The 22,889-nt window shown below is 40.1% G+C and overlaps 2 protein-coding genes and 1 long non-coding RNA gene across 6 annotated transcripts in view; all 3 read left to right on the top strand.

Annotated features, from left to right (window-relative positions):
• The first annotated feature begins 2,644 nt into the window (after positions 1–2,644).
• LOC147327110 (uncharacterized) lies at positions 2,645–4,082 on the top strand. Its single transcript, XR_015130015.1, has 3 exons — positions 2,645–2,886; positions 2,972–3,089; positions 3,221–4,082. It is a non-coding gene; the product is annotated as an uncharacterized LOC147327110 (long non-coding RNA).
• A 6,253-nt stretch (positions 4,083–10,335) lies between these two features.
• On the top strand, positions 10,336–18,132 carry LOC147327111 (uncharacterized). Of its 4 annotated transcripts, none has more exons than XM_086294726.1 (3): positions 10,336–10,427; positions 11,035–11,266; positions 17,993–18,132. In XM_086294726.1, the coding sequence occupies exons 1-2, from the start codon at positions 10,388–10,390 to the stop codon at positions 11,253–11,255; spliced, it is 261 nt and encodes an 86-aa protein (XP_086150852.1). In that variant the 5' UTR covers positions 10,336–10,387; the 3' UTR covers positions 11,256–11,266; positions 17,993–18,132. The 4 variants fall into 4 exon arrangements, with proteins under 4 accessions (XP_086150852.1, XP_086150855.1, XP_086150856.1 ...); XM_086294729.1 differs by having other exon boundaries at positions 10,368–10,427; positions 11,027–11,266; XM_086294730.1 differs by having other exon boundaries at positions 10,422–10,529; positions 11,027–11,266.
• A 3,575-nt stretch (positions 18,133–21,707) lies between these two features.
• tpcn3 (two pore segment channel 3) overlaps positions 21,708–22,889 on the top strand; it is a 32,092-nt gene continuing 30,910 nt past the window's right edge. The window contains exon 1 of the mRNA XM_086294731.1: positions 21,708–22,059. Within this exon, the coding sequence (XP_086150857.1) occupies positions 21,970–22,059 (90 nt within the window). The 5' untranslated portion in view covers positions 21,708–21,969. The remainder of the gene's footprint in view (positions 22,060–22,889) is intronic.

Genomic DNA, 22,889 nt, shown 5'->3' on the forward strand with positions numbered 1-22,889 from the left:
CTCTCTCTTCCTCTCTCTCCCTCTCTCTTCCTCTCTCTCCCTCTTTGTGCTGACAATTATCAAATATACAGTTGAAACCAGATATTTACAAACTCTTCAGATAAAAACACTTTTTTAATTGTAACATCAAATCAGAGTAAATGTTTATTTTTTTAGATTGATAAATATAAAAAACATATTTGTTAACTTTAAGAGCAAAGAGAGAAACTGTCTGTATTTCTTAATTGCAAATGGCACCAAATTGTATTCAAACTGAGCCACACTTATGGAGCTCCACAGTTCTTTTCCTGGTGTTTTGGTTGACATCTCTTGATTTTCCCATTTCAAAGAAACAGGCTCTGTGCTTTGCCTTATATGCATCCACAGGTGTGCCACCAATTTACTCACATGGACTCTACTAACCAATCAGAAGCTTCTTGGTGGTGGTCAGAGGGCCCGGTGGCGCCTGTGTCCGGCAGCCTCGCTTCTGTCAGTGCGCCCCAGGGCAGCTGTGGCTACAATGTAGCTTGCCATCGCCAGTGTGTGAATGGGTGAATGACTGAATGTAGTGTGAAGCGCTTTGGGGTCCTTAGGGACTAGAAAAGCGCTATACAAATGCAGGCCATTTACCATGTCTTCAGCTCAGAATGGAATCTCTGGAGTTTCTTATTAATTAACAATAAACTTAGTGTATATGTACTCCTAAATTTGATGAAAGTGATAAAAAATAGACAGCTCTGTCTCTCTTTATTCTGACATTTAACTAATTCAAAAGATATTTCAATATTTATTTAACCAAAACAAAACAAGTTTACTCTAAATTGATGTTGTACAGTAAAAAAATGTTCTTGTGTTTTCCATAAAGTGTATGTAAATATCTGGTCTCAACTGTGAATAAACTGCTGTGTATTGAAATTCCTCTTGTTTTGCATAGAAATATACTGAACAACATACAAAGCATAATATATAAAATAACATCTACCAGAGTTTTTTCTTTGAAAGAAGCTCCTCATGTCCATTCTTGTATATCAGTGCATTACTGAAGCGCCTTGAGGCGACTTTTGTTGTGATTTGGCGCTATATAAATAAAATTGAATTGAATTGAATTACTGAAACCGATTTATTTAGCCGTGGAGGGAAACAACTGAAAATATGAAATAAACACACGTGTAAGCTAAGACTCTCTAAAGAAACAGCATTGTTGTTGTTCGGCTTTTCATTTCGCCATTTGTTGATTCACTCAAAGACCAAGTAACGTAATATGGGTCAAGTGATCAGTTTGATATCAAGCTTTCGTGATAAACCATCATATTTACATTATTTGTACAGTACGAATGATTTGCTTTGGTACCTGGTCGAACTTCAGTTCTGCCTGGCTGCGTTTCTCCAACAGCGCACTCGCAGGCAGCAGCTGCCCCGCCCCGCTTAATGTCTGAGCTCGGATCATACCAATATTTACAGTCGTAAATTCCCACAGTGTGCACCATGTGCTTCGAATATTGTGTGTAGTTTTTTGCTTTATACAGTTGTCAGCCAGGCATCTAACTATGAAAAAAAATAATAATTTACACATGATATACAAAGTTACACGTGATGTGTAAAGAAGAGGACACCCATACTACATTTATTTGATATTTGAAGGACTCATCCAGGCTGGAGAAACTGATCAGGAGGGCTAGCTCTGTGGTCGGCATGAAGCTGGACACTCTGGTGACAGTGGCAGAGAAAAGGACATTAAAGAAACTGATGGACATTATGGACAATGCCAGGCATCCTCTGCACACGGCCATTAACAACCAGAAGAGTCTGTTCAGTGACAGGTTGCTTCTCCCAAAGACAAGAACTAACAGACTTAAAAACTCCTTTGTCCCACACGCCATCAGACTGTTTAACTCCTCTCTGGAGGGGAGAGGGAGGGGAAACAGGAGGACAAAGGAGGAGGGAACAGCTGTAGTGCCTCTTCACCTCACTGTGCAATACCTTTTGTGCAATACTTTTGTTAATAGTCAACGGTGCAATAGACTCAATACTTGAAATGTGCAATTCACTTGTATTTTTATTCCTATTTATTCTATTTATCCCCTTCGTATATTTTATTTATATTGTCTCTGTATTTATATATATGTGTGTGTGTATAACTCTGTAACTTCTGTCGGTGCTGTGCTTTTTTGGAAATCGAATTTCCCAGAGGAACCCACCCGAGGGATTAATAAAGTTCTATCTAATCTAATCTATTTATATTATATTATCTGTATAGCACTTTAGAGCACACCTTTCACTTTATTAAAAGCACTTCATCAAGTACTTTATTTAGCATTGCACTTTAAGCATGGATTTGCACACAAGAAGTTTAATTATTTATTGACGATTTATTGGGAACTTTAAAATCAGTTGGTAGCCTTATTTCAGATCCTGGTGGTTGTCTGTCAGAAGAGAAGAAGGGTGATTGAGATTGTGATTAAGGTTCACCAGTAAGGAAAACTAATTCAAATGTGTGTGTGAAATATAGGAAAAGTGGTGCAAATAAGTAGTGATGTGACGTTCTGTATCGAGGCTTCGAAGCTTGTGTCGAGTAATGGAGGGGGCGTTTCCGCGATGCGCGGAAGGCTTGCTTCATTTGTGGGAGGAGCTGAAAATGATGACGTCCGAAGCCTCGCTGCCCGGCTGTACCACGTGACTGGTTCATGAAGTGGTTCGCATTTGCCGCGAGCTATGACAGAGATAAACCCCTCAGACTTCAGTCAAAATGTGGGTGTTTGATGGAGAGTTGCGGTTAGTGAGAGTTTGGAGACAGTTTGGAGGTTTATGAGAGTGAGGAGAGAAAGTCAGGAGAGAATGGAGCCAGCTAAGAAGAGGAGGATGTCCTCCCCTGTGTGGGAACATTTTGATCTTATATCTCCCAACAAGGTATGTAAATTTCTACAGAAGATGTATTTTCATAATACTGATGGTGCAATACAATTTATGTTAAGCGGCTTTACTTTTGTACAAGGTGGAGTGTTTGCTATGTGCCAGGGAGCTGGGATATAACAACAACACCTCATCCATGCTTAGGCACTACAGAGCTTTGCATGAGAATAGGGGGAACAGCGATTGTGGAGCAAGACCAGGTGAGCCATCAAATGCCATGATAATATAGCATGCAGTAATGTTACTAAATGATATACCAATATTATACAGCTGTTATAAGTTACGTGTGTGATATTTATATTTGTGCTTTGTCTTTATTGTCTTTCCTCAGCAGAGCAATCTCAAATAGATGAAGACCTGGTTAGCATGGTGATTGAGGACTCCCAGCCATTTAGCATTGTGGAGGACAAAGGATTCAAAAGATTTGTTAAATCATTAAATCCTAGCTATGTTCTCCCCACTAAAAAGGTCATAAAAGCAGTGAAAATTTAGTTTTTACAGAATAAAATGTGGGCAGGACTGACGCCTCAGTGTGTAGCTGTCCACACCCCAACCTCACCTCACAGTAAATGATCATTTCCATTTTAAGCATTTCCAAATGATCATTTTCCATACTGCCAGTATAAATATACACAGTGTACTGCATCACTACAATATAGATGTTTTACACACTCCTTTTGTTGTTGACATTTACAGGCTGTGTGCAAAAGGCCACACTCTTCAAATTCATGCCAACTAATATTTTTACGTCCAGTAGGTGTCCTACTAGAGCAAATGAAGCTTCAAGACGCTTTGCGCTGGGGTGAACCAATTGGATGAAAAGCTTCAGTGCTTCATGAAGCTTCATCTGCCATCACTACAAATAAGTGTTTGTCTTTCTTGCCTGTGTCCTCTTCAAGGTGTTTGGGCAAATGTTTCCCCGGTGGTCCAGACACCATTTAAAGGTTCCGGGAGAGACCATTGATAAAGAGAGTGTGGTGAATCTTTTTGTGCTTGGGTTTTTTTTTATAATATTGGGTTTGGTGTAAAATTAAAGTGTGAAATGTTTATTAATATAAAAATGTGAAATGTATTTATGTATTTATTTATTCTAATTGATATATTGTATACTGTGGGGGTGGATTTGTGCTGTGAAGAAGCTCGATGAGTTAATTGTTGTAAGGAGAGCTGTATAGCAAATAAATACTTTTTGTACCACTACACTTGTCTTGGTCCATCTCACTGTGTTTCCAGCCGCTAAGGGCCGCCTTGTTACATGTAATTAGATTTTTTTAAAGAAAAAATGCTAAAACTAAATGCTTTTATTTCTATTTTAGTAGAAACTCTTACAATAGAAAACTTCTGTTCAGATGAGAATTGAACAAATACTCAAAACATAATTTGATCATTTCTGGAGCAGTCTTCAGGAGCTCCGCATGTCAACATGCCAATGATAAAAATGCGTCCTCCTAGATTAAAATATTTTTAATGTTAGATTTAATTTACAGTCAGCTCTTAAAAATAAGATCAGCATACCAAGGAATAAAGACGAGCAAAATATGCTGACATAATATATGTCAGCACATGTCTTACTCTCCAAGTAAGACTTTAAAATGAAATAAAACGATCCAGTAACGGATCCCAAAAAAGTTGATCCTGTTCATCTGGATGTAGCGTTTTCAGCGGGAGAAATGCTTCTCCTCGATTCAGAGATGGTCTTTCACATTTCACGTTGATGACCCCCTTGACTCCCCACTCAGTGTTCCCCCCTGTCCATTGATCGTTGATCAGTGGTTGTTGATCAATGGCCATGACAATTTGCATATTAATGATCAAGAAACTCACCTTACAGCCCAATGTTAGCCACTAGTGCTAACATTGTCACTTGGATGAGTGACGAAACGTTTCTCTCACTGAAAAACGCTACATCCAGATGAACAGAATCAACTTTGATTTGCTCAGGAAAAAAAACTGAAATAAGTCAAACATTAACATTCCTACAATGCACAGTGGTGTTTTTGTCTAGCTTGTCTATGTAGCCCATTTAATTAAAAACCTTCAGGAGTTATGGAAATGTAATTAACAAAGTCTACAGACACAATGAGCAGCAGTTAACACCTTTAAATCTTGAGCATACTTCAGGGAGAGAGACATTCAGCGGGGCGCTGACAGCAGTCTCTGTAACCAGCCCGGCCCAGCCCTGGTTTAAATACACCCAGAACAAAAGTATTCCACAGCTGTTTTTTAAACCTTTGACCCTCTTTAATCTCCTCTCACAGTGATTGCCCCTTGTCTCTTCCCCCCATCTTCAAAGATGTGGTTAATAAAAGGCTTCACCACCTGTGGAATTTCATAATCAGAATCAGCATACTATATTAATCCCTAAGGAAATTATGTGGGTTACAGTTGCTCCAGTATAGTAACAGACACAGAAACAGACTAGACTATTTAACAATACAATATGCTACAGATTTAAGAAATAGCTCATATATATAAATCACTCAATAATAACTATCAAGGATTGACAGAGATGATTATAAATAAATATCAAGAAAATTGACAGCAACATTACTGAGTAGAAAAGAGTGTGTACAAAAAGGTGTAACTACTGCAGAGTTTACAGTGCATTAGATGGAGGAGCTGTACAGGCAGATGGCATTACCTCAGCTCAGGCACAGATAGCAGAAGAAAAATACAAAAAATCCAACAAATACAAAATAAGTAGGATAATACTAAATGAAACATTAGTCATTAATTAACTGCTTTCTTGTAAAAAAAAAAAAAAGGCACATGTCATGGTAGCCCTGATGCTGATGTGCTTTCCTTATCAGACAGACGATGGTCCAAATAATGTAGTTGTAGCACCTGATGACTTCCCATGAAAAAAACAAAAAGAAAACTGTGTTGATGATGATTATACCTGCATCAAATATGATGGGGGTGAAATCCAGCTGTGACTAAACATGTATTATTCAAAGATATTATTTTGTTATAATCAAATTAATTGCATTATATTAAGGGCGTAGATTTGGTTTTGGCATCGGTGGGGACGGATGATTCAACCACCGAACCCTGCCCTGTTTCTCTTTTTTTCCCCTTTTTGTCTTTGCTTCTTGATATAAAAAAAGGAGAAATATACTTGCCTACATATGCTATTCTACATGCTTTTAAACCATTTAAAATTACAATTCATAGTTTTATATGTGAATTGTATAATGTTAAATTGCTTAAGTATTTTAGACTTTAGTTTACTTCAGCCATATTCCATATAAATCAGGTATCATACAAAAATAAAAATAGAGTCAAGACAATAAAATAGAATAGAATAGAATAGAATAGCCTTTATTGTCATTGTACAGAGTACAACGAAATTGGAGTGCCACTCCCTTGGTGCAAGTTTCAATAATAAATATAAATGTAAAATATAAAAAGTACAAAAAAACAATCGTAAGTACTCAAACAATAGTATGTACGATATATACAGGATAGCAGCATTAATATAATGACAGTATGAATAGCAGCATAATATAATGACAGTGACAGTATGGAATAGGTTCAATTGTTTTTGTGCTTATTTACTACGGTGATAGCTCTGGGAAAGAAGCTATCCCTGAATCTGTTTGTCCTGGTTTTATGTGACCTGTACCGTCGGCCTGACGGTAATAGTTCAAACAGTTGGTTGCTGGGGTGAGAGTGGTCCTTGATGATATTGCCAGCTCTGCTGAGGTACCGAGAGTTTGCAGTGACCTCCAGGCTGGGCAGAGAGCAGCCAGTGATCTTCTGGGCTGTGTTGATGACCCTCTGCAGTACTTTCCTGTCTGCAGCTGAGCACCCTGCATACCATGTTGTTATGCCGTACGTTAGGATGCTCTCTATGGTGGCTCTGTAAAATGTCACCAGCAGCCTCTCCTCCAGGTTGTTCCTCCTGAGCACTCTCAGAAAGTGGAGACGCTGCTGGGCCTTTTTAACCACCACCGTGGTATTTGCAGTCCAGGAGAGGTCATCAGATATCTGCACGCCCAGAAACCTCATGGAGTGTACCCTCTCCACACAGCTCCCGTGAATGTAAAGTGGGGCCGGGTCTGCTCTGCCCTTCCTGAAGTCCAAGATAAGTTCTTTAGTTTTCGTGGTGTTCAGTTGGAGGTTGTTAACTGAACACCACTCAGTCAGTCTGTTGACCTCATCTCTGTAGTCCGACTCATCCCCCCTTGAGATGAGTCCAACCACTGTGGTGTCATCCGCGAACTTTATGATGGTGTTTGAGAGATGGGTAGGGGAGCAGTCGGATGTGTAGAGCGTAAACAGGAGGGGACTCAAAACACATCCTTGTGGAGACCCGGTGCTGAGTGTGATGGTGCTGGACCGGTGGGGGCCGAGTCTGACAGACTGTGGTCTATTTGTCAGGAAGTCCTTGATCCAGAGGCAGATGGGGGTGGAGAGTCCCAGGTGAGACAGTTTCTGGACCAGGATCTCCGGGATGATATGATTGAATGCTGAGCTGAAGTCCAGAAAGAGCATTCTCACATAGCTTCCTCGGTGCTCCAGGTGACTCAGCGCAGTGTGGAGCGCTATGGTGATAGCGTCCTCGGTGGAACGATTTAGTAGGCAAATTGGTGGGGGTCCAGAGTGGGAGGCAGACCGGCCCTGATGTGCTGACAGACCAGTCTCTCAAAGCACTTCATCACCACAGGCGTAAGTGCAACAGGCCTGTAGTCATTTGGGCTGGCCACAGCTGTCTTCTTGGCGATGGGGATGATGGTGGAGGTTTTGAGGCAGGGCGGGACGGTGTTTGATGACAAGGAAAGGTTGAAGATTTTAGTGAAGACTCCGGTCAGTTCGTCAGCACATGCTCTGAGAACCTTTCCATGTATTCCATCAGGACCTGCCGCCTTCCTGGGATTCACTGACCTTAGAACACACCTCACTTGGTGCTCCCTAAGTGTTAGTGTGCCAGTGCTGGGGGCGGGTGGAAGTGGTGTGGCAGCTGAGGGCCTGGTCGTCTCAAAGCGGGCGAAAAGAATATGACTTTAAGGAATTAACAACATTACTTCAGTTGTAGTACACCAACATCTCTTATACATTAGCACTAAGGGAACACTGAATGACCTGCTGGTTTTTGTCCATAAAGCTACTCATCTAAGATTACCACAAAGTAAAAGATCTCTCAGCAAAATTATGCAACATTTTAGGCACTGTTGCTCCGATCAAATCAGTGAGCTGGGATTTTTTATTCTAAACATGAACTACTGTTACAGCAACAGACATGGACTACTAGTGTCCCACACAACAACTCAATGTCCACTATGTGAAGGGGCCACACACATGCCTTCTCCTCTCGTTAACTGAGGTAAACTGCTGGCATATCTATATATACATCTATACTGTCCAGTCTCTCCTGGTGGACATGGCATACAGCAGCATTGTTTAATCTCATTCGAGTCATTGTTGACCTTACCCATCTTTTTAGTCTTCTGAGAGCACTGAAGCTTCTTTCAGCCTCAGTACATGCGTGTTATCCTCAGATTAAAATTATTACTATGTGCTTGATGTGCCTCAGCTTTGGCCCTGGCTCTTCCCCTCTGACTGCACTAGGACATATTGCCACCTGATAAAATAACACACTGATTCATGCCATATAAAATGTGAGACGTGTCAATTCAGATTCTTTGTCAAATAAACACTAATGAATCAATTTACATCAGCAGCTGACAATTGTCATGATAATAAATACTAGTTAATCTACAGCACCAAATCATCAGTCAGTCACCTGTGACCTCGCCTCTTCACCTCTGTCTGAGCTACAACATGGCAGAGCTGCCTGTCACCTGATGAATAACAGTGAGACATTCCACATACATGCAGTCACACATGTGCTTCAAATACAGTCATGAACCAACAGGTCATCCCCCAATTTCACCTGTGATCTTGTATCACCATTGCTCTCTGAGCTTTGTGTTGGTTCTTCTGTCACCTGACAAACAGGACAGACATGACAATAAGAATAAAATGTGGAGCTGCTTCAGTGTTTCTGTCAATTTGTGCAGATCTTGACTCATCAGTAATGTTTGTACGGTGAGAGCATTTTTAAAACAATTTGTGCAAACTACACTACAAGGTGGAATATTTGCAAAATCATAACTACCATGATATTTTGTCTCAAAAATTAACCCTATGAATATGTCAGTACCATTAGGATGAAATTATTGTGTCACCAACATTTTAACGTTAGATATATAATTTTAACAGCCTCTGTAAACTAATATCCTGGCTGCTTGAGGCTGCTGTTTTCTCTGACAGTTTCAATCAAAATTAGAAATGCTGCTCTGAGACTGAGAGAACTAATAGTGCTGCATGTTGTGCAGTTAGTTTCCAAAACACGTTATTCATGGTTACATACAATTTTAGACTGATGTGGGCCAAAGCCTAGCATAGCCTGTAACGTTATTATGACGGACACATTTTATGAGTGAACTTGACTTTAAGCGACTTACAGGTTTCTTTGAAAAATATTTTCTTATATCCAGGATCTTCCTTTTTGCTGCCGTCCTCCGCTCCTCCTGGCAGCGGAGGCTTACCGCTGCAAAAACGAAACGGAGCTCCCTGAAAGGCACAGCCAATCACATTGGCCATAACTCTTTCTACACCGCTGGGTGAATGAGACGTTGACAGATCGTTTTTTCTTTCTATCGGGTCTTTTTTTTCTTTACTCGCAGAGATCAAATTATTGGTGGGGACAATTCAATAATCGCTGGATATTGGTGGGGACACGTCCCTTCCATCCATGCCAAATCCATGCCAAATCTACGCCCTTGCATTATATACATATTTTTTTCATTCAGCGCTTTACCATCAGCTTGTTATGTAAACAGGAACATTCATCCCTCATTTGGCAGAAAAAAAATTGAACATAGCTCAGTCTCTCACCACACTCTTTATCCAGGTTACCTGCACTGATTTTTTTAAATCCAGGAGATGTCACTATTGAGCGACACACCAAAAGGGTTACAACACTTCATCTAGCCACCACTACTGTAGCGCATCAAATGTTGTACAGGCGATACATTTTTGTATATACACCGAGATAATTACGAAATGACGATGTTTTATGGATGCAGTCATATATCAAAACCTTTTCACTATTTTGTTTTTTTATACAAACCCCCTGACATTGTGTTTGCTATTTTGTATTTGTATTTTGTGCTTTGTCAATAAAGCGTATTCAAAAAAACAAACAAAAAAAACTTTTCACTAGGAATGCAAAACTCAACCAATAGCCGATGGTTACACAGTCACATGATTATTTCAGGCTTCCAATGTGTTGCCTGAGTAAAAAAAATATTTATAACATCAGCGGCACATTTAAAGGTGTTTATTTCAATTTGGATTCCATGAAAAACACAATAATTAATAACAATAAGCGTGTTAGTATTTAGCACTAAGGTTTTGAGCAATTATGCTTATAATTAACGTAAATTGCGTTCAGGCACATGTTTAGTGATCTTCAGCATAGAAAACACAGATGAATTCTGAAGGTGAGGGCTTCTCTTATGTCACCACAGGTTAGTTTGTGTTGTTCATTTTAATTTTGATTAACTTTAATTTTCTTGTGCAATTTCAATACAGATAATCGATGGGGTTGAGCTGGCTTCCTAAACTAAACTGTGAGCATGTTAAATAGATATGAAGATAATAGATATGAATCAGTTCCTTATTGCGTTGTAACATTGCTGGTGTCTCATTGAGTAAAACTTTACAATATCCTTTGCATGGGTGTACGTGTATCGTTCTAAATAAGAAATCGATTGAATGTCAGTGTTCCTATAATTCTATACATAGGCAGTAGTTTTGTTTACTTGCTTTACTTTGCTTTTTACTGGACTTGTCAGGATCTTCCAGCAAAAATAGTTAGACTCAGAGTATAGTCTTTTGATCAATTGATATTTGTTTCTTTTTTGCACACTTGACCTTTGAATGACCAGTGATGGAAAATGATTGTCACTCAACTATTACTTATATGCGTACTTTCCCTTTAATGCTGCCTTGTACTTTAAGTCCACTTCCATTTCAGTATATATTATTTGACTAGTTACTACTTGAAGTAAGAATCATATTAACTGTCTATATGAATGTAGTGATCATCTTTTGGATTTTTTTTTAGCATCTTAGTTATGGGTCTGCGGGATTTGTGGAGTAACTACAAAGTATTGATTGTGATGGGCACAAGTCTGGGGCTGATCCACTGGGGCTGGTACAATCTGAAGGGAAGCCCACTGCTACGCAAAGACGGAGATGAGTATATTCCTGAACCTGGCATTGTTACCTACGTTTCCCCTCCTGCATCTGCTCTTCCTTCTCCTCCTCCAGCTGTTGCTCACAAGAGCAAGTAACCCGCACTGAGGTATGAAACTGTTAAAAACACCTGAAGAAAACGTGCTAAGTTTTTCTGCCCTTGAGAGTTTGTATAACTGAGCACACAAAGGGTTTGTAAAACTCAGAGCAGTTTCATCTACCTTTAGTTGTATTTTCAGATGTTCACAAGTTGGTGCTCCAATTTAGAATAGAATAGAATAGAATAGAATTCAACTTTATTGTCATTGCACATGCACAGGTACAGGGCAACGAAATGCAGTTTGCATCCATCCAGAAGTGCTTTAGTGATATAGATATATTACAATATATATTAGCAATAATATAGATATGTGAGTATATTACAGAAATGGGTCTATTATGGTATGTTATAATGTACACGGTATGAAGTATGTTGTGAATATTCTATAACTATAAGTATGTACAGGCTGTAGTTTAATTTAAAAAACAAACGAACAACTCTACAAATTAACTCAATTCCAGTACCAAAGAAAATAACTGATATTTGATACTACAGGGAAGATTATGATCCCATCCTGCAACAACAGAAATAATGGCAAAGAAGTCATATCTTGAAAAAGTTAACTTGTTAAATTTCAGCTATTTTCCCCAATTATAAGTTACATTTTTAAGATTAAATTTGGAGGGTTTTTTATGAGTTATTTTGATTATTTCAGTATAGGTTGTGAAGGTAAGATATATTTTTGAACGAAATTATAGAAAACAATATCTGAATAATTTTAATTATTGTAGAAGAAGAGCATAATGGAAAAATAAAAAAAATTAACTTTGGATAATGTGTCGTGTTAGTAATGTGAAAATAAAGACCGGTTACTGCCTGCATTATAAAACCGATTACCCAGATGGCTACAACAAAAATAAATAGATTTCTATAAGCTATTGGAAAAGTAGAAATTTAAAGTTTATCATCTTGGCCAATCTGTCTGCAGCCTCTCTACCACCCAGTGTTCACACTGCTCTGCCTCATTCGGTAGCTCTTTGACATCTTCAGCTTGGGTGTTCAACCTGAAGTCCCTACACACAAAGTTTAATACTCTACTGCACACCTGACCTTTCATGGTGTTTTCTTGGGTGTCTGTATCCAGTAAGGGTCCCTAGGCGAGATTCCCTATGCTAACCAAGCTACCTTGGATATGAGAAAGACAGCGATAACTGAAGCCATACCAGCTCAGACAGGATGTGGACAAGGTCCACGTCAGGTGTTGGGAAACCATGACACACAGATGAGAAGTGGGTTAACGGAACCGGAAGACATAAGTGGGGAAGAAATGAAAACAAAGCACTGTTGGCATGCTACTACATAATTAACCCCAGCGGAAGGCGTTACATGAAGACGATGTGGGACCTATGGAATCTTTGATACCCAGCATTTAGAGAGACAGCAAAACATTTAGTAGCTTCTAGAGGCCAACTTTGAACCAATAGCACAAGTTACCATGAAGTGCAGGGTCTACCACGGAGTTCCTCTTTTCCAACTGCTGTTCTGCATTGGCCTGAACCCCCTCAGTTAGGTCATTGACAAGACTGGCTATGGAGACCAATTACAGAATGGGGCAATCGTCAGCCACCTCCTCTACATGGATGACATCAAGCTGTATGCTTAAACAGACATTGATTCATTCATCCACACCACGAGGATCTACAGCAACAACATCAGAATGTCTTTCGGACTGGAGAAGTGTAGTCAGAAGGTAACAAAAGGTAAAGAGAGGCGCAATTACCAAGTACCTGCAGAGGGTCAGGCAAGTCCAGAGAAGTCAGCTGAATGGAAAGAACAAGATCCAGGTAATCAACACTGGGATTGGGTAGCCTACTGGGATAATAAGCTGGCTAAAGGAGGAGACAGACGCCACTGACATCAAGACAAGGAAGCAGCTCACCAAGGACAAAGGGTTTCACCCCAAGACTAGAACCCTGAGACTGTATGCCAAACAGTACAGAACCACTGTCCAGGATGAGACGATAAACATTCACATCAGGATCATGGCCACAACGAACAATGTGCTTAGTGAATACCTCAGACAGCAGAAACCCAAGAAAGAAAAAAAGGAGCAAGTAGAAAATCTGTCATGGAGCCAGAGGCCCCTGCGTGGTATGTATCACCGGCAGACAGGATTTCTGGATGTCAGCCACTTCCTCTGTCAGTGGCTGGACAAAGCTGGACTGAAGGACAGCACAGAGGCACTAGTCATGGCAGCACAGGACAAGCTGTATGCACAAGATTCATAGAGGCTGGGGGCTGCCACACCAGGCAAGATCCCCAGTGCAGGCTGTGTAAAGATGCCCCAGAGACAATCCAGCACATAACAGCAGGGTGCAAGATGTTAGCAGGCAGGGCATACATGAGGCGCCATAACCAAATAGCTGGCATAGTATACTTTAACTTCTGAGCCGATTATGGCCTGGAAGTCCCGAGGTCAAAATGGGACACAAGCCAAGATCCTGTGGGTCTTCCAGATACAGATAGATAAACAGGTGATTAGGGATGGGTATCATTTAGGTTTTATCCAATACCAGTGCCAAACCGGTACATTTGAAATGGTGCCGGTGCTTAAACAGTGCTCGAACCAGTGCTTAAAGAATGGAGAACACAAACTTTGTCCAAAAAGCTTTTATGTTTTTATTTTTAGCAGTCTCTTTTTTTCTGCAAAATGATAACCAAGTTAGCCTTTTCTGTTGATACAACATACCTCCTTTGGTTGGAACCGGTGCTTAAACAATGGAAAACACAAAATTTGTCCTAAAACCTCTCATGTTTAGCTGGTTTTTTTTTTGTAAAAAGATAACAGTGTTAGCCTTTTCTGCAGCTATAGGGCATATATGGTATCACTCTATCAAATAACAAGACAGCCGCATGTAACTACGACGGTGTTTGCTAGTTCACCTTACGTGCATTAATTTAATAACGTGGTTAGCCTACTCAACATAAATTACACACGAACAACATTAAGCTACTCACCCAGAGAAGAACGGCTGCTGCCGCCATCATCATCCATCATCATTTCTGCTACACTGGCAGGGCTAGGGGCCAGGTTTTTCATCAGATTTGAGGAGTTACCTCCTTTGCACAGTATCACCTTAAAGCACTTGTTGCAGGCTGCTGAGTTTGCAGCTTTTGCTGTGAAGTACAGCAAGACATTTGACCGCTTCGCCTTGGGCATTTTTAATCTGTAACTCTGCTCTAAAAGAACGTACTTACCTGGGCCCGCCTACTATCCTTGGATAGTCTGGTTACTACCGTTTATGTCAGAATGGCACCGGATACCGGTACCCATCCCTACCGGTGATGGCTAACAGCCTAACAACGTAGTGATGGACAAGCAGAGGAAGACGGCTGTAGTGATAAAATATAGCTATACTGAATGACAACAAAGATGCTGCGCAGGACCTCTGGGGGCTTGAGAAGTGTATTTGTGTGGGTGGGTGTGTGTTGGGGGCACTGCCCTGAGTGTTCCAGTTGCAACGAGGACTACTGCTGCTTTCAATCTCCACATCTTCTTGAGCTCTCCTCTCAGCTCTTGGCACTTCTCGAGCTGCTATCATTCAGTATAGCTACATCTGTCACTACAGCTGTCTTCCTCTTGGTTTGCCATCACCAGTTTTTCTGTCTGTATCTGCAAGTCCCACAGGATCTTAACTCGGTCATTCTCAACTACCCTAAGGGGACATTTGGTTATGGTGTTCTATGTATGCCATACCTGCTAGCATCTTGCACCTTGTTGCTATGTGCTGAAATTTTCTCATTAGCATCTCTGTACAGCCTACGGGGTCTTGTTCCTATTCTGCCATATTAGTGCTGTCTCTGTGCTGTCTTTCAGTTCAACTTTGTCCAGCCACTGACAGGATTTGTGGATGTCAGTCTCTTCTTCTGTCTGACGGTGGCACATACCGTGCAGGCTCCCATCCTTCCGTGATGGTTCCTTTTCCTGCTTCTCTTCTCTCGGGATTCTGCTGCAAGAGGTATTCACTAAACTATAGTGAATACATCTAAACTAAACTAAAACAAACTAACAAAAAACTAAATCTTTGTTGTCTCATCCTGACTAGTTCTCATCTTCCTTCCACTTTGCATACAGTCTCAGGGTGCTGGATTTGGGGCTAACCCTCCATGCACGGAAGGAGATTTCTTGTCTTGATGTTAGTGGCTTCAGTTTCCCCTTTGGCCATCTGATTATTCCAGCAGGTTATTTGATTACTGGCAAGGCAGCATCATAAGATGATGAAAGATTTACCCTCAGGCCCCCTCCTTGATTCAGAGATCGTCTTTCCCTTTTTCGTAAATGGCCTCCTTGACTCCAAACCACCGTCCAGGATGTGTATATCCTTATCAGTAAAAGAGTGGCAGCTCGCCTGTAGGTGTAAATAGACTGGAGTCAGACATAATTTGTATTGGTAGTCCTCTAATGTCCTGTTTCCTGGAAGTTTCAGTTTGCTGTGCAACTGCCGTGCTCAGTTCTGTCACAAATTTCCACAGACATCATCCCATCCCCCACTAGAACTCAGCCCAAAAAGCTGATAAGAGTCACACCCAAATGAATGAATAAATGTTTACAGGGAATAGATTTTTTGGTCTGAGTGGTCAAAGTGTAAAGTTTTATCCATCTATTTTATATTTTCAAAACTTAGAGATTTTTTTTTATAATTTAACAGGTGAAGATATTCAAGAATGAAAACTATCAAGATAATGTAACATTCTATTTAATTGTATTTATATGGCACCAAATCTAACCTACAACAACTCGGCAATATCCTATAGTAATACTGATAAAGCAAATGACCTCCTTTGAGCAAGTACTTAGCCAAGCTATCTATATAAGTACCTTTGCAGATGCAGAAATTTTTCTATACCTTTCCTCAGATCTGCGCCTCGATACAATCCTGTCTCAGAGGTCTACAGACAATTCCTTGGACTTTACGGCTTGGTTTGTGCGCCAATGTGCACTGTTACATATGGGACCTTATATAGACAAGTGTGTGCCTTTCCCAGTCATGTCCAATCAACTGAATTTATCACAGGTGGACTGCAGTCAATTTTTAGAAACATCTGATATGTAATCAATTGAAATAGAATGAGTGTCAGAGTTACAGTGGCTTGCAAAAGTATTCGGCCCCCTTGAACTTTTCCACATTTTGTCACATTACAGCCACAAACATGAATCAATTTTATTGGAATTCCACGTGAAAGACCAACACAAAGTGGTGCACACGTGAGAAGTGGAACGAAAATCATACATGATTCCAAACATTTTTTACAAATAAATAACTGAAAAGTGGGGTGTGCGTAATTATTCAGCCCCCTGAGTCAATACTTTGTAGAACCACCTTTTGCTGCAATTACAGCTGCCAGTGTTTTAGGGTCTGTCTCTACCAGCTTTGCACATCTAGAGACTGAAATCTTTGCCCATTCTTCTTTGCAAAACAGCTCCAGCTCAGTCAGATTAGATGGACAGCGTTTGTGAACAGCAGTTTTCAGATCTTGCCACAGATTCTCGATTGGATTTAGATCTGGACTTTGACTGGGCCATTCTAACACATGGGTGTGTTTTGTTTTAAACCATTGCATTGTTGCCCTGGCTTTATGTTCAGGGTCGTTGTCCTGCTGGAAGGTGAACCTCCGCCCCAGTCTCAAGTCTTTTGCCGACTCCAAGAGGTTTTCTTCCAAGATTGTCCTGTATTTGGCTCCATCCATCTTCCCATCAACTCTGACCAGCTTCCCTGTCCCTGCTGAAGAGGAGCACCCCCAGAGCATGATGCTGCCACCACCATATTTGACAGTGGGGATGGTGTGTTCAGAGTGATGTGCAGTGTTAGTTTTCCGCCACACATAGCGTTTTGCATTTTGGCCAAAAAGTTCCATGTTGGTCTCATCTGACCAGAGCACCTTCTTCCACATGTTTGCTGTGTCCCCACATGGCTTGTGGCAAACTGCAAACGGCACTTCTTATGGTTTTCTGTTAACAATGGCTTTCTTCTTGCCACTCTTCCATAAAGGCCAACTTTGTGCAGTGCACGACTAATAGTTGTCCTATGGACAGATTCCCCCACCTGAGCTGTAGATCTCTGCAGCTCGTCCAGAGTCACCATGGGCCTCTTGGCTGCATTTCTGATCAGCGCTCTCCTTGTTCGGCCTGTGAGTTTAGGTGGACGGCCTTGTCTTGGTAGGTTTACAGTTGTGCCATACTCCTTCCATTTCTGAATGATCGCTTGAACAGTGCTTGGGAAATCTTTTTGTAGCCTAAGCCTCCTTTAAATTTCTGAATACCTTTATCCCTGACCTGTCTGGTGTGTTCTTTGGACTTCATGGTGTTGTTGCTCCCAATATTCTCTTAAACAACCTCTGAGGCCGTCACAGAGCAGCTGTATTTGTACACCCCACTTTGCAGTCATCACACTTGTAGTATGGCTGGACTGTCGTTAAAACATGTGATATCATCGAAACAGTGAGAACAAAGTGGCTGTTTGGAGGGAAAGTGCAGGGCTTTTTTCTCATCGTGGCTTTAAATGCATTTATCATGTCAGCAGCAGTCTTACCTTTTCCTTGCAGCTCACAGTTCAGATGGTTCAGTTTCCCAGTGCCGCAGCAAGTGAGACATACACCCTTTGTTTACCTGTGATTAAAAACAAACTCTTCCTCCCAATAACTGTGAAAATGGTCAATTTTATTTGGCTTCCCTGCCATGTTTTTCTGTATACCAAGTGTTTGTGAGTAAATACTGTTTTTCTTCTTCCCCTGCAGTGGTGTCACCATGAAACCTCAGAGCTGGCTCAGAAGGAACTGGCTGTGGGCCGTCTCTGGTGCCTTTGTGACTATCCACCTGGCTACATGGATAATGCAGAGAACTATGAAGAGCGTGGTGCGCTCTGAGGTTGCAGTCAAAAAGAAAACTGTTGAAGGGAGACCAGACTGATTTTTATTTAAGTCCCTGGAATGATGGAAGGATAGAAATCAGCCTCCAGACGACTGTGCCCCACATTAACTGATAAAGACTGTACTCTATCCACATCCATCCACATCCACTTGAGAATGTCAAGTTTGAAACGATTGCTGTAAAAAATCAGTTTTGTTGGACAGTTTGACACTTTTCTTGAGTTAGTTAAAAATAAATTGATGTTTCAAGTTGTGATTTAAAGTAAATAAAAACATGGAAATGTATATTTCAATAAAATAAATGTCGTGATTAAGACTTTTTTTATGTTGATTTAAAGGGTGGACTTACTCAGCTTCACAGTGTATTGTTGGGAGATTGTATTTATTTCTTCATGTTAACCAATTCAGTTTAAACACCTAAAATTATAGATGTCAGTGCTGCTAACAAGAATTATCTTAACCTAAAGCACAAATAGTCAAATTTTATTTCAACTGGGGCAGACACTTAAAACCACAGTATTAATACTGTGTTAAAAATGTATCCAAAATGATTTGTTTCTTGTCATTAAGAAAAAAACATTGTTTCATTAAATGTGATTGTTTTCATATCCATATCAAATAAATCTGTTGGAATCTCCCCTTACCTTAAGTTTCTTGCTTAATGAGTATGTCAAGCTGGTGGTCCAGTCAGGGGAATAATTATTTGATCCCCTGAAGAAATTTAAAATTTGCTCACAAAAAATGAACAGCAATAAATTTTATGGTAGCTTCATTTTAATTGAGAGAGACATATCAACAAAAACAATCTTAAAAAATACATTAAAAGGTTGTTTTGTATGTCATTGAGTGAAATAGGAATCTGTTCCCCTACAACCCAGCCAGAATTCGTACAGGTTGACTACAATCAGTCAATTACAGATACTTTTGATTTCAGCGTATGTGTATAATGCACACATGTCCACTGAATTGATATCTGCTGCTCCAACCACCTCACCACCATGGGCAGGACCAAAGAGCTGTTGATTGAAGGGACATAATTGAAGACTTGCTCCATGCTGGAATGGGCTCCAAGATCATCAGCAAGAACCTAGGTGATAACTGTTAGTGCAGTTATTTGGAAAAAATAAATGTATAAAATAACCATCTCTCGTCTTTGGTCAGTTGCAGCCAAGTGGTGAAGAGTGTCTGGTTTGGTGGTTGCAGGATCTCATCTCAGCTTTTTATGGATGATGTATCTTTTTTTTTTAGCTTCATCAACAACATCCAGCTCACACTGGGGCAGTTTGCAACACGTGTGAAGTGACTGGGATGAAAATTAACAACTCAAAATCTGAGGCCATGCTCTTCAGTTGGGGAAAGATGGAGTACCCACTTAGGGGTGTTAAATACCCCAACTCTTTGATCTTTGGGCTGAAGGAGGAACAACAGGAGCAAGTTACTGTCTCAGGAGGAAGAGCTAAAGATTGAGAGACAACTAGTATTTCACCATACTAGTTGTGATGTGGATTCTGTACACATCTGCTATGATGAAGGGAGAGCTCAGCGTGGAAGCTGACGATTTACAGATCGATCTACCATCACCTGTGGTCACAAGCTCTGAAAAATGAACTGAAAGAATGACATCTCAACTACAAATGGCAGAAATGAGCTAACAGGCTTAAGGATCATCCACAAAGCTTCACTCCTAAAAACATAAAAAAGGTCAGTGCTCTTTAATTAATTAATCATTAATTTATTGAATTGAATTCAATTTTATTTGGATAAAACAAAATCACTAAAACAGTTGCTGCCAAGTGGAGCAGTTTAAATATCTTGGGGTCTTTTTCAGGGGTGAGGAGAGAAGGGTGCAAGATAGTGCACCAATCAGTCTGTCAATATCTGCAGGGATGTGGATGCTGAATCATTCTGTCGTAGTGAAGAGAGAGCTGAGCATAAAGGGGAAGCTATTAATTTACTGGTCGATCAATGTCATTTCCCTCATCTGAGGTTATGACCTATAATAGTGGCTGAAAGAATGAGATAGTGGACACAAGTGGCAAAAATAAGCTTTCTGGCCTCTCCCTTAGAAACAGGGTGAGGAGTTCAGTCATTTGAGAGGGGCTCAGAGTACATCGGGCAGATTAGGGTCCCACTTGCATGAGCTGTTCCCACTATTTACACTATGTGTCTACACAATATTTGTGGTTGAAAAACAGTAGGATGAAGTTTACACTTTTTCTTTTCCTACCCACTTTTTTCAAATCCCATTGTTTATAAATCAATATTCAGAATTTGACATTATATTATCCATGCATGTTTAACTATATACAAGTCTACACTCATATACAATACACACATAAAACGAATTAAGCATATAAACTAAAACAACAACAAACTACAACACCCAGAATCAGAATCAGAAACGTTATTGTCATTGTCACGAGAACAACGAAATTAAGAATGATTAACCCTATGATTAACATTCCAATAAATCTCTTATCTTTTTGAAAATTGTCTCTCTCTCCAATTTTATCCTCCGGCTCAGTGCTGGTGAAATTATTTTGGGTCTTCCACTTGACTTTTTTGTTCCATAACCCTCAGGATTATTTAAGAAATTCCAAATGACTGTCTTACTGTATCCCACCTCAGCAGCGACGCTGCAAGAGACCGTGCTTATGCAGTTCAACAACCCAACCACGTTCAAAAAGGGAACTTTTTTTTTGCCTTTGCCATCAGAAAGTTATGACAGTGAGACTACCTGACAGAAAATGACAACGAAACCACATTTTTGCACAGAATTGGCATTTTAAAGGCATGTGGTTCTAAGATTTTGATCATCTGTAAAACAGCCTGTTTCAGTTTAAGCATTGTTTTCAATAAATTGCATGTTCAAAAAAACGTTTTCTTACGTTATATTGTAGGATGAAGACCCTACAATAACGCAAAAACTTGTATTTCTGTATATTCTCCTAATTTTCCCACTATTTGAAATGCCTATGACTCTTTCTCCCAGTTTCCGTTATCGTGCTGAGTCACATGATACCACATGGTGCTTTTACTGTCTCCGAGTAATGTCTGAAAAATACAACAGCATAGTAATACGAGTTCAACAGTGAAAACGGTGGGCATAAAAGAAAAAAGCACCAAAAATAATTCTTTTATAGAAACCACTACAAAGGAATAAGTATAGAACAAATTAAATTGTAGAGGTTAATTGGACAAGAATAAAAAGGGACATGTAACAATGACATGTAGCAACAATGCTACGAAAATAGGATTTTTCCTTTTACTTATTTATTCAAAGTTTAAAAAAAAATCTTCAACCTTTTATGCATTTATTGTTGATTTTCATTGAGACATTTGGTCAACTACTCTAAATCTGGTTAAAACGTAACATTTTGCGTTTTGTAAGTCTATTACTTACTCGCTATCTGCAACTTCGTTATTAGGGAATATGAGATAGTTTGTTGTTGCTTTGTTTAATGGTAATCAGCCTGTTTTACACATCACTGTATTTTTTCCTCCTTATTCATTCCGCTGGTCCGTGAAGTCAGCAAGAGTCGTGGTTTATTGGAGCAAGACTTGAAGCGGCTCTGACCAGATATCAGTAGGCTGAGATAGATGGCAAGCGGTTGTCATTTTTATGCCACTGGAAAGAAATCCTCTGATGCGAATCTCGTGGATGACGCTTGATGTGACGTTTACGTCAAAAAGTGCGACTTAAACTAAGTTTGGATATATGTTTTTCTTTTTTTCACCACTTAGAAACGCCGAGGAGCTGGTAGTGAAAGTTTGGAGACATTTCGAGAGTCATTAAAAAGTTAGAAGAAACATTTTGGGACGTTTTGTGTCGGTCGTGTTGAGAGATGTCTGAATCAGAGAAGAATGAAAACATTCCCGAAGCGTCTGCAAGAAAAGGAAATTCAAACACAGGGAATACAGCAAAAAGCGAAGAGGTATGACACAGCTGGACGCTCCTGCACAACTACAAGTGATTATAATGTGATTGTGCAGGTTTTCTGTCAGCGGATGGCCTGGAGAACGTGCAAATGATTCCACGACTGCAGTAAACTGTTGGACTCTTGTCCTTTAAGCCCCATAAAGCACCCATCACTAGTATACAGCTTCCAACTTCCCTAGTTAGTTCTCTGTTAAAGATGAATTTATTGTGCATTAAGTGAATCATTGACAAATAAAATAGATTTTATTCGATAGCTTTGGACGACTGTTTAAAAAACAAAAAAAAAGGGGACCCTTTTTTTTCACGGACCATTTTTGACAGATGGTTCAATGCTTGAAACAAACAATCTATATGTTCCTTCCACTATTTGAGTGAACTGCCTTCTATATTAAATCACTGTAAATCACCTTAAAACTCTCTCGTCACAGCTCAGGACCTGCTTGCCAGTGATTCTTACCAGTTGCACTATTCTTTGCTAGCCTTCAGGCTCATGCACTGTGGTCACCAATTAATCAGACAGCATAGACTTGACCTCAAACACAGTTTTGTGTTTAAGTGCACTAGTCTTTTGGTGCTTGGGATGTATATTGGCCCTGAACCAAGGATCCATCACTGAGGTTCTGTCTAGCAGGTCACTGCTGACCCTGAGTCTGTGCTTCTGCAAGTTGTTTTCATTTCCTCAACCTTTCGGTGAAGCTGCTGATAATTACAGTGGGTAAAATAAGTATTGAACGTGCCACCAATTTTCTAAGTAAATATATTTCTAAAGGTGCTTTTGATGTAAAATTCTCACCAGATGCCAATAACAACCAGTTCGGTCTACAC

Source organism: Aulonocara sp. 'chitande type north' Nkhata Bay, linkage group LG6, assembly GCF_057382095.1.
Source record: "Aulonocara sp. 'chitande type north' Nkhata Bay isolate Kocher_YH1m ecotype deep benthic linkage group LG6, A_spYH_male_GT1.1, whole genome shotgun sequence".
In the NCBI taxonomy this organism is placed as follows: Eukaryota; Metazoa; Chordata; class Actinopteri; order Cichliformes; family Cichlidae; genus Aulonocara; species Aulonocara sp. 'chitande type north' Nkhata Bay.

What these genes read in the sequence shown, in the direction of transcription:
- LOC147327111 (XM_086294726.1), top strand. Translation starts at nt 10,388, where the DNA reads ATGAATTCTGAAGGTGAGGGCTTCTCTTATGTCACCACAG. An exon ending in CTTCTCTTATGTCACCACAG is followed by an intron (nt 10,428 to 11,034) that starts GTTAGTTTGTGT and finishes TTAGCATCTTAG; the next exon opens with TTATGGGTCTGCGGGATTTG.